Source organism: Pyxicephalus adspersus, chromosome 2 (assembly GCF_032062135.1).
Source record: "Pyxicephalus adspersus chromosome 2, UCB_Pads_2.0, whole genome shotgun sequence".
NCBI classification, from domain to species: domain Eukaryota; kingdom Metazoa; phylum Chordata; class Amphibia; order Anura; family Pyxicephalidae; genus Pyxicephalus; species Pyxicephalus adspersus.
The window spans coordinates 32,165,818-32,180,102 of NC_092859.1; the positions used below are offsets into that span (position 1 = coordinate 32,165,818).

Genomic DNA, 14,285 nt, shown 5'->3' on the forward strand with positions numbered 1-14,285 from the left:
TTAATTCATCATTTATTTAATTCATAGTCACCATTAGGCAATTCAAAAAAATTCCCCAACCCCCTAATTTGTTCAGGACAATTGATACAAACCAAGGAAATGTAAACCAAGTAATGACACTGGAAAGGTTTTAAGCCAACAGCAGCTTTGCATAGTAAAAATATTATTATTCCAACATTATTCATATTTATTTTATCATTACACAGACCAATAACGTTATTCTGCAAGATATCCAATTATACAGACATCTGAGGTATACAAAGAATGGAGAGCCATTGTAAGCCAAGCAGATTTCCACCCTGTAAACCAGTGACAAGCAGACATAGGCTGCATAGTTTACAGAATCCACCAACCTTACATCATGGCTGCCAGTTTTAGAGCAATACACTGCCTGAGTTTTCAGCACCAGTCACAGCAGATTCCTAGCAATAACGGAAGGTTAAATATTGCACAGTGTAGAACAAAAGGATCCCCTAAAAAGACTGAAATACCAAGCTGAATATTGGTAGGAGTAAAGCTCCAACAAAATGGAAGTGTGTTGGTCAAGGCAAAGTGTACACAGGCAAAGGATGGAGAAGCACAACAACAAAGCATAGACTCTATTTCTTCTTCATTTATATCAGCAGGCAAAAGGGATCCATGCAAGTCAATAAAGAGGTGTAAACGAAGTGGCCCAACATCACCATCAGTTTTGCTTAGGAGGGGAGCACTTATAGGACAAAACTCCACTTTTGTGTGGGCACTGGAGACAGAGCCTAAAGTCAGCCCTATTGTAGATCATATCTTTTAGTGAATATGTATATACATAAGATCATATCTTTTTGTGAATATGTATATACTTATGAATGAATGTACATTACCATTTTAGGCATTTTTTTAATGCTGTGATGCCAACTGTTCTCTGCCACACTAGATCTACGTTTCATAAGGCACCTGAATGCACCAAATCAGTTTCTCCTTTTCCTGTTTCCAGGACAGTTTTGGAGAACATAAAGCTTCAATATTTAGGATATTTGAAGACCTCAGAAATAGCAGAGGTCCTTTTAAACTTTTCACAAACAAATTTGTTTATAACAACCAACCAGTTTTTATCTTCCAAACTAATTAGGCAGCGATGGGACAGCAGCTTATTTTTTGCTCCACTGTTACTTTTCTCTACTTCTTCCTTTATTATTTCGATACACACAATAGTGCAGTATTTTTTGGGGTTCCGAAACACAAGGAAAAATAGCCTCTATTACTCTGACAGAGAAAACAAATGAGCATTGATGCAAAATTGAGTGGTGTCCCAGAATGCCTTGCCGCAGCTAGGGCACTTAATCTTTTGGTAAAAGCAGATTGGCAACCATTATCACAGAAAACATCCCCTTCTATTAAATACAGAATATAACCAGAACAGACAATGCATTGGTGGACATTGCTGGCATTAATCACCTGACACCTTCTTAAATCTCCCAGCTTCCAATGGTCCGACAACCTTTTTCAGTCCATCCCCTGCCCCTCTTACAGATGGGTTGTATCACTCTAGTGTCTTTATTGTGCCATGGAATAACCATCAGCAAAGTGAAACACTGTCAACTGGCTTTATAATTGCTGGAGTAATTAGGTTAAACTTAGGATGTAATAAAATACCTGCCATCACATAGTTTCATTTACATGCAGCCAACCAAAATAAAACAGTCTGGATGAAGTTGGCCTTGTAAGAACACAGAAGAAGCACCAGTAACATCTCACTGGCTTTACCTGAACATTTGTTCTGTATACCAAAGTGCTACATTGTTGCTTAAATTAAAATAGCATGCTAAAAACACAAAGTTTAATTATTATAAAACTTTTTATATACACATACCATCCCTTTAAATGAGAAGTGAAAAAGTGAATTCATATCAAATACACCAAGTAAAAAAAAAAACAGTGTACTAGGTGCTGCTCTAATTCCAATGCCATGCATACCATGTATGAAATCTTGTTTTAAGGAAGTATATAAATACGGTAAAAGGTTAGGTAATATTAAATGGTCTCATACTGAAAAAGCAAACACATATGCGATGAATTGAAAGACTTCACCGCCCCCAAAGTCCAAGGAGCAGTGGTTCGTGATGTGTCCTAAAAACTTTCTGAAGTGCAGGCAGATGACTTAAGGTGAACTCCATCCAAAATGATTACATTTGGAGGTAGGGGCATCATTAGGGCAATATGGATTTAGGGTTTTACTTCCCTCCGAGACTCCACTTTAAGGACTTACCAATGCGAAAGTGACATGTTGTGCCGGATGTGCTGACCTCCCACTATAGAGAGCAATTTTAAAACAAAAGCACAGTAACAGCACCAGCAAGGGCAAACAACACGGAAGGTCATTTACAGTGTGGCTCCCAGGAAAAAAAAAAAAGTTTAACCCATATACATCATTCCCCAATTATATTTCTCTTATAAAACAATTGGATTTGTGTGAATATGTTATTCAAGACTTCCTAGGTGATATCCAAAAGAGGCAAACTAGGAACTAGGAAGCAACAGTAGCACCGTGTAGATTGTGGGCTGCTGTAGAACAGGCAGTTAAGATGTTTAGAACAGCATCATGTAAAACTGCTAACATGTCCTAATCCTGAGAATTTAGCACTGACTGAAACTTCTATTACACAATTCTAGTAAAACCTAGAAATTCACTTCTGAAGAACAAGAGTCCATGTCATCACCAGAGAAGGATAATTCCACTCCAGAGTCATCAGAATTAAAAGAGGGGAGAAGTTTTCTTATGTGCAGATCAGAATTCAGAGCATCGGAGTTCAAAGGAGAGGAAAAGTCAAACACCCAGTTTTCCAGGTCCATGGAGGAGTAGGTATTGGGAGACAGATAAGTGGATGCATGCTGGAATGGAGCTGGGAGACTCAAACACTTTTTCAAGGTGCCGCCAACTGGTGGCCTAAAGGAGAAAAAAAAAAAACATAAAAATATATATCTAAAAAAAATATACACAAGTCCTTACCTTTCTACTTTAAAGTTGAGCTGTAACACATACAACAATCACTGCGTGGTTGCACTTTCAGTAACATTTACAGGTCTTCCTGTAATCCTTCTGTGGCAGGACGATGAAGTGAGAAGCAGCAGACTAATGTGCTCCTCTGTCACTCTAACCTCTCCTCCTATCAGGATATTACATGTTTGCACTGCAACACACTCATCTACCAGCCACACACCTTTCCTATCCTAATCTAAAGTCTGCTGTAAAGGGGATTACAAGAAAATGATAATACCAAATCATGTACACAGGCTGCATTGCATTTGAAAATACATCCAATTAATAAGCATTAATGATTACAAGTGCTGCATTAATCTGTTGTTTTTTACATCTGTCTGGTGCACAGCTGTACAGAAAAAGTATAAAAGATTTGATTGCCTGTAGTGGTAGACTCAGGTCTGCAGGTTCCAAACGCTGCAGCTCACATCTGTATTGTACTAGCAGAACCAGTAATGAGCACATGTGTAGAGAAAAGCATTCCAAAACCAAGGTGAAACTTCTGAAAAAGATGTAAAAATCCAGCTGCGATTTAGATGTGTCTATATCCCTGAAATGCCAGAAAAAATGGGGCAGGGCCAAACCTGAAGTGAGGTGTCTGCAGATGGTGGACTAGCCAGATAAACGTTGTCTGATGGCTATAATTATATTAGGATCAGGACTTCCACTCTATCTACTTGAAATAATGGGTTCTATCCCAACCTCTACTCCCACCAAAATATAGATAACATTCACAGTCAGATCTAAGGGAATGGCTTCACTTACCTATGTGGGAACAACCTTTTCCTTGTTTGATGATAAACGGCGCCTGCTACAGAACCCATCCAGCGAACATCATCTGGCATATCAGGGAACCAATCCACCAACCTGAATACAGGAAGGAAACACAGACAAAGCATTAAAAATACTTATCACTTAGAAAAGGGGCTAATAGTAATTTTCAGTTGATGTATTAGTGATTTTTTTACATTTCAATTTGCTTTGCTAAACTTTGGAAGCTGTACCTAAAAAGACAGAAAGACAACATTTTAACAGTACAGGTAGTCCCTGGGTTAAGGGCATCCAACATACGGACGACTCCTAGATCTGAACGGGGCTTCCCTGCTCCCTCATGTGCAGGATGGAGGCTCGATAGTGGGGATGGAGGCGGTTTGCATGACTTGCACAAGAAATCTTTTGCTAAACACAGCTGAGGATGTGGGTGATTTAAAAGGACGATCTCTTCTTCAATCCCTTGTAACTCTTTAATGACAAGGACAAACTCTGCAGTTGTTTTTTTTTTTACATAATAAAGCACAGCTTGCTCCAGAAGGTAATGAATGTCAAGACTCCATAAAATTTTAATTTTTGCTTTGTTTGTGATTGGCTCAGTAACTGACACCACGCTACTTAATAATATGTTGAGACAAACATCTGTCCTAATTGCATTTATTAAAATAATGTACATGTCCCGACTTACATACAAATTCAACTTAAGAACAAACCACAGTCCCTATCTCATATGTAATCCGGGGACTACCAGTATTGCCCGTGGTCTCCCTGCAACTGATCTTTTCTAAATAAATGCCTTACCAAACATAGTTCTGCACTGTGTGCGGATATGGTTATCTTGGTAGAGGCAGGGCTTTGCTTTAATATGCAGGAGCCTTCAGCAAAGATAACTGCAAGCAGCACACCTTTAAAACAATATGTAAAAAGCCAATACATTTATCCTGGTCCTACCTCATAGCAAAAGAATAAGCAGATTCCACTGGAAGGGTACAAGGCAGAGCCATATACGAAGCCACTCTCATGGGCAGAAGACCAGTGATTTGGTTGTAGAGCCCTGCTTTCTCTTTACAGGCCTCCTGTAATACTGAAATAAATATTGGAAATATATTTAGAGCTTAGTAACACCAGACTACATTCACTAACATTTGCTTGAGATGCATTATGATTTCAGGAAATAAGATACGTTTATCCAGGGAATATTCTCTAGGGAGTGGTATGCATGATTTTAATTTAATTTTGTGATAAAAGTTGTAGCTACCTTTGCAGAGTGTAGGTGGCAGTTTATCCATTATCCTTTTGTCCAGGGGCCAAATCTCCTGCTTCAGCAGAGACTTCTTCTCCACTTCCTTTTTTTCTTCTGCTTTCTTTACATCAGAAGATATGGTGCATTCCGGACTGGTGCATTGAGAAGAGATGACTGATTTCTCCTGAGTTAAATGCAGATCTCCTGTGGGTGATGGCACATTTAAGAGATCTAAGAAAGAATATAGAGGGGACATTTATTACACAAGTGGTTATGTCAAAATTTACATGTTTAAAAATCAAAAGTCAAAAATATCCTTGATTTTTAGGGGTTCATTTATAAAGCAGGGAATCTGATATTCCTGGAAACATTCCATGGTGGAGAATCTTCCAGGTCCATGTGTTTATTAGCAGTATTTAATACTCCACCAAGGAATGTTTCAGGAAAAAACAGATTTACTGTTTTTTAAACAGACACCTCTGGAGAATATTTATGGTTACTTTACATATGATTAAATATTTAGGGTCCAGTTTAAAAAAAAAGTAGAAAACTTATTTTTAGTGACCAGCCCAATTTTAGCCTTTTGTGGTTAGTTAATTTTGTTTCCATAAACAGGCCCCTTGCGCACCCACGTGCAATTTTCATATTTGGAAATGATCTTTCATGACAGATGACCAAATAACGATGTACACACAGTGCCGTTCTGTTCTATGGAGAGGAGAGGGGAGAGAACAAGTGAGCGGCACCTCGCTGCGCTCTTCCCCACTGACTTGTATAGCGGTCGTTCACCATCGGTCGATAATTGATCCATCAGGACAGATCCATGAACATGGGGACATGTCAGATTCTTGCCCGAGACAAGCGTGACCGTTCGTATCTGGAGAGAATCATCCAATGTGTGTACATAGCATTACACACAATAGAACTTAACAAATTAGAGAAAAAAAGAAAAAAAGAAAAAAAAAAGAATTAAGTAATTTAGGTCAGGATAATTATGAACCTATAGCCACTGTTGCCTAGAGCACTGAATTCAATTAACAATACTCAAGCAAAATACTTCATTAGTAAAAAATATATTTTAGGCATAAAAAAAGTAGATTGTGTGCTTTTTTGTCCTCTAGGTCAGTGGTCAACCTCTTGGAGCTCCCGGACCACTAAATTTACAAACCCCAGAATGCGTATGCGTGGGGAGCCATGTATCACTGTAAGGGGAAGAAACTTTCCCCATAGTGATGTCATGATTCCAGAAACTGCCCACTCAGACCTGCGATGGAGAGTGGGGGAGTTGTGTTAAGAGACACAACCCGCCCACCACTCTAAGCCTGCAATCCATACTGGGGACATGGTCCACGGCTCAGGCCCTTGCTCCCCCCCAATGGGGTCCTTCTCCTAACCCCAATGGAGGCTGTATTGGTCAGAGACACAGACCACCAAAGTTTTCTTGTGGACCAGTTGGTGACCGCTGCTCTAGGTAATGCTATTTCAGTACCAGTCAACAGCATCTCAGAAACTTTGCACCAGAGGTTCCCAACCAGTGGTAATTCTACTGATGGACAAAAAGCAGTTTTACATATGGGCAGTTAAAAAAAAAAAATAAATTTAAGCACACACACACACACACACACACACACAATTACCATTTTGATCCACATTTGCACACACACAATAGACACTATTTTCCCTTTAAGGTTAAGGATATAGTCTTAGAATAAGTAGCCCCCTAAAAAGTAATGTGACCAAGTCATAACCAAAAGGCAAGATGTTACAAGATTGGAACATTCAGAAAATAAATCAGAGTTTACATTGGTAGATTTAAAAAAAAATTTAAGCCAAAAAACATACTGTTGTCTTTTAGGAATCTAAGTGCATCATTGTATCCCTGCTGACACATCTCTCCCAGAACCTGTGGAAACAACATCAGGACCATGAAACGTGATGGACAAATTGGATGCCTGTGAGGAAAGCATACCATCATGGTAATGTCTGTCACAGGCATACAAAACAATGGCAAACAGAGCAACTGAAGGTGTTTAAAGCAGCCAATCAGATTGTTTTTTAGAGCAGTCTACCAAGAAAACACAGCAGATTGGTTGCTGTTAGTAACATAATCACTCCCATGTTTTAGAAATGAGACCCATTGTCTATATCAGTGTTTCTCAACCATAGGTTGCTAGGGGTTCCTTCAGAAATGAGCAGATTGTGACTCTCGGGTCAGTTTAAGTGACACCAATGACCTTTTTGCTATCTTTAAGGATCTAATTCTTCCTACTGGTCAATGTAAGAGACATTCTTCCTGACCACCGCACTAATATGCTGTGATTTCTGGATATAGTGATTATAGCAGGGGTTCCCTGAAGACCTAACCGTTATTTCAAGAGTTCCCCCCATTATAAAAAAGGTTGAGAAACACTGGTCTATATGATCAAGGAGGAGGTCATAAAATGGCAAGTTTTGTGAGTACAAGCAACATACATTTAATATATACCAAGACAATGGTACCAATGTAACCAATAGTTGAATACAGCCTTTCTGGTCAATAAAATATAAAGATAAAGCGACAAATCTTTCAATGACCATAGCTGGGAAAGTGTTGAAAATAGAGGCAAAAAGTACTCCCGTCAATTAAATAGAATGCATGTTGCCTATGGCACATGAAGTAAATGAAACTTTCATGGGAGATTTTTTTTTGTTAGCATGCTGAAATAAAATCCCAAACTACTCAGAATGATTTGCACCACAATACATATAAAGGGCAGAGGATTATGGACTACCTAAATATTATCCCCCATTCTTAAATTTTAAAAATAAATAGGCAACCATCCACTCACTGATTCTTTCCTGCTTTGTCTGTTTATAGGGATGCAGAGTACAATACTGGTGGTACTCTCCACCAAACAAAGCAGTGTTTGAACTTGGATATTAGCCATTCAGCCTCAGTCATTCCATCCTGGGAGTAGGCGGACAAGGGTGCATGCCCCCACCCCCGCACCTCAATAACCAGGCACTTCTTGGAGCTCCTACAGATGAACCCAACAGATGGAGAACATCATTGGGTGGCCTGTTCACTTTGTAATCTGCCATGAATGAGCAACAAGCGACACTTTACCATTATGCAAGACAAGACAGAAGTGAAGTCACTTACTTTGGGCTCTGGTGGGAAGAGTGCTCGTGTTAGCCGATAAAGGTTCCCCAAGCTGAACTGAATGCTGGTGTTGGTGATCCTAAGCTCATGGAAGTTGGTGGAGTTATCTCTGGGACAGATATCAGACTCTCCTGAGAAAGGCGAGATTGTGATTGTGTTCTTAAGCTCATATTCAGGTAAGTTGTTGCTAATTCCGCCATCAACATAACGCTGGGGAAAAAAAAAAAAAAAAAACATGGTTGTCAATGACTGGACTTCAACCATATCATTCTTTGTTTCATCTCTATTACAGAAAAGATTGATAAGACTAGTGGATTTTGTTTTTTCTGTCTTTATCTCACAGAATGTTAGGCTAGGTACACACATGCAATGGGTCTCGAATCTTGTGTGTGTACAGTGCTTGTCGTCCATCACCCGAACAACCGTCCTGGCGGATCCATAGACGATGAGCGATCGTAATGGAAGTGAAGAGGGACACAGTGCAGTGGGGTGCTGCTTCATCATTCCCCCCCCTTTAGAACAGAATGGCACTGTATGTACAGTGCTCGTTCATGCATCGTGCAGTCGTTTGCACGTAAGTGCGATTCTTGCAAGATCAACAAGTATTTTCTAATTTTCTGCGCTAAAAATGTTCTTATCACTTTACATTGGTGTATCCTTTAATTATCCAATATATGGTCTGCAAATACAGAACTTGAAAAGATGGGTAAATAAATAACCTAACCAGCAACTTCAGTTGTTTCCCAGTCTTCTTTCCCAGAGTTCAAGAATCAGATAAGTCTAATTCCAGGGTCATTACCTGAAGGTGGTTCCCTGCCTTGTCAGATCATAGTTTTACAAAAGTTGAGAATTAGAAAAAAAGAAGATCAGACAGCTGATAAACCCTATTTAGTTTAGGATACTAGGTTTAACATTTAATCCTAATTTAATGGTTTTCCTAGAAGACTACATAGATCAACACTCACCACTCCTCTAAAGGTTGGAGGAATAATCCCGCAGTAAATTGGGACAAAGGCGCTGCATATTAAAGCCTGTGAAGAAAACAAGTGGGTTACATACAGCAGACATATATTTGGTATAATATTCAGAAACATTTTAACATATAACACAACACCACCAACTATGGACAGGTTTACAAGAGTATTTTATATGCAGATTTACAATTACTGATTGTATCTATAGCCAAAACTTTGTTAAAAGGACAAAAGTTTTTTCTCCCACTGTCAGGAGTATCTCTACTTGATGTCTGTTAAGAGTGAGAAATCTCTCCAAAGGGGATGGTTTTTGCTTTTTAAAGAGTGGTCACCAGAACAATGGTCTTCTTGGAATTATTTCCGTTCAAATCCTGTTCTGGCAACAACTTTAATAACACCAGGAAACAGAGCCTGGGTACGTAAAAAAAAAATAAAAAAAAAAAACCTAGGATATCTCTAACACAAATTACCTGGATAAGCTCGTCCTTTGAGCTAAACTCCGACACCAAGACATTCTCACCATCAGAGACCCGGGTGAGGGATATGCACAGCTTGCCTGATGCCAGTTCATGTGCATTTTCAGGAAGGTTTCTGTATAGTCCGTTCTTCAGGATCTTCACCAGATTAAAGGAAGGGTGTAGAGGGCCCAGATTTCTCTTTCTGGCCTCCTTGGCAACGTCCATTACATCTGAACAACACTCAGCTGCAAAAATAAAGACGGGAAAACATTAGTATTTTTATATTACTAGAGAAGTTTTATGTTTGAAACAGTCCATGAAAAGCACAGATATGACACACACACACACACACACACGATTATGTTGCCGAGTAACTAACAGTTGTAAAATTCAACAATACCAGTAAGATGGACATTTTTTTAATATAAATGTTAAAAACAGGCGATAATACAGCAGGACATGTAAACCACATATGCATGAATCATCCCCTACGCGTTTTGTGCTGTATTATCGCTTGTTTTTATTATTTATATACAAAAAATGTAAATGTTACTGGTACTTTACAACTGTTAGTTACTGGGCAACACACACACAACACAAAACACAAAGAAACTATTATGGTGCATGGCATGAGAAGAGTGGCCAAGCTTGCCAGCGCACGTTAATGGTTCAAAGAATGTCAGGCTGAATGGTCGCCCCACCAAGTCTGGCCCACTTTGCAAAAAGTTTGGATACCGCAGGTCTAAGATCTGCTGAAATTTCACTAGAACAGATCCGGTTTTTACAAAAACTTTATTTAGAGGCCCATTCATGGCCAAACATCGATTCCTCAAACCCTACTGCTTATTTATAAGGTCAAATGTATCCTAGAGGTCATAAAATAATAGTGGCAGAATGTGTGATGGGATGATGCACAGGGATGGATGGAGAGACAGTCAGCTTTGAGTGTTCTCCAGATTGAGCATTTAAAAGGTAAAGACATCTATACAGAGACGAGGCAGCGGTTTAGTAGCAGAAAGGAAGAATCTGTGTCCATGACAAAACCACTGAAGGTTAGACTTCCAGCCACATATTAATAGTAACGGTTGGTGACTTTGTACTTTGCGGGGATGATAAGTCAAGGTGAACAAGAATACAGATGTAAAAGAGAAGGGCATTCAAGCATTTTTGTAATAGCAATCCTTTAAAGTTGATGATTCGTTAACCCCAAAGCCATTACCTTGACCAAAAGTTATATATTTACATTATTAAAATTCTGCCACTCTTTAATAAATGCAAATTATTTCCTGCACAATAATACCTAATTTATCATCCAGCATTATTTGCCATCTAATGTAAAATAAGCAACTGCTGTCTGACCTTGTGCAGACTCCAGAGATAATGATTATTTCTGTGAAAGGACAGACAGAGCCGGTTCATAATTAATGAAGGGACTCAGGCAATGCAGAACACAACGTGACCATGAAATCGTCCTTACAGTAGGATAAGTCTAAGAAGCCAAATAAAAGTTATCTGTATTGTGGAATTAGTTTTTTCATAACTCGCTATTGGCAAACACTGACAAGAACATTCCTGGAAAAGTGTGACATGGACAAGCAGATACAATTCACACGTAATTCTGCCCTCTGTACACTATGGGCTCTATTTAGAAAACAGGGAATCTGACATTCCCCCAAACATTCCCTAGTGGGAATCAATTACTGCCATTAACACACAGACATGGAAGAATCGGACGAGGGAATGTTTGATGCCCTTGAAGTATGTGTAAACCCAATTTCTCTATTTTTACTCTTGGTCTGTAAAGGGTTTTGTTATATCTGTTCAATAAATTTAATTAAAAAAAAAGAAGACACACACACACACACACACACACACACACACACACACACACACTTGGATGTCATGGCAGAAATTACATGAGCTTATAAACGTCCTTTATACTGAAGTGAAAAAGGTGCCCAGCCAGAGACTCCCCACTGACTACAGAACACCATCCTCCATTCTATAGAGAAGTCTTGTACTATATCTATGGAGGATCAATGCTGTCATCCTCGACAAGTATTAAGTATTGTCACATTAGGACAAGAAGTGTGTTACTGGAAAATGCCTGACAAATGAAAAAGTAATGCAACCATCACATCTAAGAATCATTAAGCTGCAATGTATTACACAATTGATGCCACCAGGAAACTGGCCCCCACCTTCATTTTCATAATGGGCATTTCACCCAGCCTGTAACTGGAAAGTAAGGGAGCAGCCGAACACTAATTAGGCCCCCTCCTAGCACCATTCTTGCCAATACATGTGAATTCAGCTGAGCACAAAAATCCATCATACCAACTATTCAACCCAGGACAATAAGAATCTTTTTTTATTATTATTAAACAGGATTTATATAGCGCCAACATATTACGCAGCGCTGTACACTAAATAGGGGTATCAATTATTGCATGCATTATGAAAATGAATGCATACAATAATTGAGTGACATAACATCGGCTGGTTTTATATATTCAGAGCTAAAAATGTTTGCTCCCCTCTCTAGAATTTACTTTGTGCTGAGCACAACTGGTAGAGTTGAGATGATTTCAGCATTTATTTTGTCCTGTACACTATACAGACCAATCATGCTGTTAACTCTGTTTCGCTCATTTCAGAAACATCATGCAAAAAAATTAATGTGGGTTTAAAACAATTAAAATTAATCTGAAAACCGAAAGACAAAGGCGTCCCTTTACCCCACTGGCTGCTGATCATGGATGATGTTACCTTTTACCTCCTCATTATTTCTGTGTAACTGTTACAAAACTCTGTTTCTCATCCAGATTATATAACAATGTAGATAAAAGCAAACAAACATATAATCATCTCTAACATAAACTCCTGAACTTTGATTAGTATATCACAGCCACTCTGCATGGTGCATTTGCTGAAGTACATCAGATACATGAGACATTCTCAGAAGAATAAATCCCTGTGATTTCCCTAGACCGTCAGTACAGAATGTTTACAGGATGGGAACAGCCCTGAACTGCCTAGGAATCTTTACTGGTTAATAGGATCAAGTTCATGAACAGAGCTGATCTTTCCAGGAGGAACATGAGCAGACTAGACCGCCATCGGTCAGCTCACGCATTGCAGCCAATCAGAGCCCGGATACCAGGACAGCACAGGAAAGGTTACCTTACAGTGCCCTGGCCTGGAAACCTTTTCCCTTATTATACCTCCTGCTTAACATGCAAAAATAATATTATGTAAAACAAGCGTCTGTCAGGCTAGACACCAGTAAACAAAACACAATCTTTTTGGTATATAAAAAAAAAAACATTTTGAGAATGAGAACATCCACAAAAGATAAGAAAAACATAATATCAGGATACTTTCATTTACAATTAAAACTTCTATTTATAAAACAGGGAATCTGACATTGCCTTAAACATTTCCTGGATGGAATCAGTTACTGCCAGTGAAACTAATGAACCTGAATTCCCACAAGGGAATGTTTGAAGGTATGCCCAATTCCTTGATTTATAAGGAATAAACACATGCAGCACCTAAATTAGCTTTCTATGTTCCATTGAATATCTACATGTAACCTGGCCAAGCCAAAAGGGGAAGGCTATCCATTTCCTTGTGCAAAATCAGGACAAACAGGGATAGATCCCTGCCATGCAAACAAGTGGATGTTACAAAGCCCATATTCGCCAGGGGGTCATCTGTCCCTGCATGGGGGGCTAAAGATATGCAAAGGTAATTCAATGTGCATGTAGCTACCCAAACATTACCTTTTACCAGACTGGTTAATTATGGGTGTTGGGTAAATGACTACCAGGACTGGCCTGGTTTTGTGACCCCCCCCCCACTGATTGTTTCCTACAAGGACGGATGTAAGGTGGTCAGGATAAGGAATGGTTATCTCAGCCCTATAGAGGGCTTTAGTCAGGATGATACAATGGCAGAAGTGGGCCCTGGAACATCCAGCCACCAATGTATGTTGGAGATCTGAATATGTTAGCTACTTTTTAAAACTGTATTTTTAAAAGTTGTTTTTAATATTTTCCAATCTGAAATGTTCATATAAATACCTGGAGAGCCTTCTGTCTTGTGACAACTGTTTGCTAAGTGAGCTCCTATGTTGTCACGCTGTAACTTGTGTCAGTGGCAGAGACTATAGGTACACACGTCAGATGATTATCGACAGAATACGAATGGTCCAGAATCTGAAGTGTACAGCAGTCACCCAACATTGTCGTTGTGATTCAACAAACCTGGAATGAATTTGGTGAGGAATTGAAAACATTTGCCAAATAAAAGGAAATTATTAAAAAAAAAATCCATTCCAGTTTTGCTGGATCACCCAGATTTTCCCATGATAGACATACTCTCCAGTTTTGAGAGCTTTAATACATCCGGCCCAGTATGCATGCTTTCACAGCCACATGTGACGGCTCTTTATCATCAGATCAGGTCACTGTCCTTATTTTACACATCGTTCCCAACAACAGCAAGCATGTGGATGACCTCAACCTACCAGTAGAAACAGGCAGATCTATAAAACGAAGTTCAGATTTAGAAATCTCTGTAGAGAAGCTGAACAAACAACTGCATTATCATAATCCAAGTTATAACTGATAATTATCTGAGGGCAAAGTATAGAACGGTCATAACAGCCCTCCCATCC

General features: G+C 39.1%; 1 protein-coding gene across 2 annotated transcripts in view; it reads right to left on the minus strand.

The window, feature by feature from the left end:
- The window catches only part of LOC140323332 (patatin-like phospholipase domain-containing protein 2), a 17,450-nt gene continuing 3,165 nt past the window's right edge, over positions 1–14,285 (minus strand). The window contains exons 1-9 of one of the 2 annotated variants that reach the window (XM_072400300.1): positions 13,690–13,849; positions 9,617–9,849; positions 9,138–9,203; positions 8,173–8,382; positions 6,873–6,933; positions 5,046–5,261; positions 4,739–4,871; positions 3,782–3,883; positions 1–2,923 (exon numbers count right to left, since the gene is read on the minus strand). In XM_072400300.1, coding sequence (XP_072256401.1) covers positions 2,656–2,923; positions 3,782–3,883; positions 4,739–4,871; positions 5,046–5,261; positions 6,873–6,933; positions 8,173–8,382; positions 9,138–9,203; positions 9,617–9,829 — 1,269 coding nt within the window. In that variant the 5' untranslated portion in view covers positions 9,830–9,849; positions 13,690–13,849 and the 3' untranslated portion in view covers positions 1–2,655. Of the gene's footprint in view, positions 2,924–3,781; positions 3,884–4,738; positions 4,872–5,045; positions 5,262–6,872; positions 6,934–8,172; positions 8,383–9,137; positions 9,204–9,616; positions 9,850–13,689; positions 13,850–14,285 lie in introns of those variants that run through there. The other variant, XM_072400299.1, reaches the window with a different exon arrangement.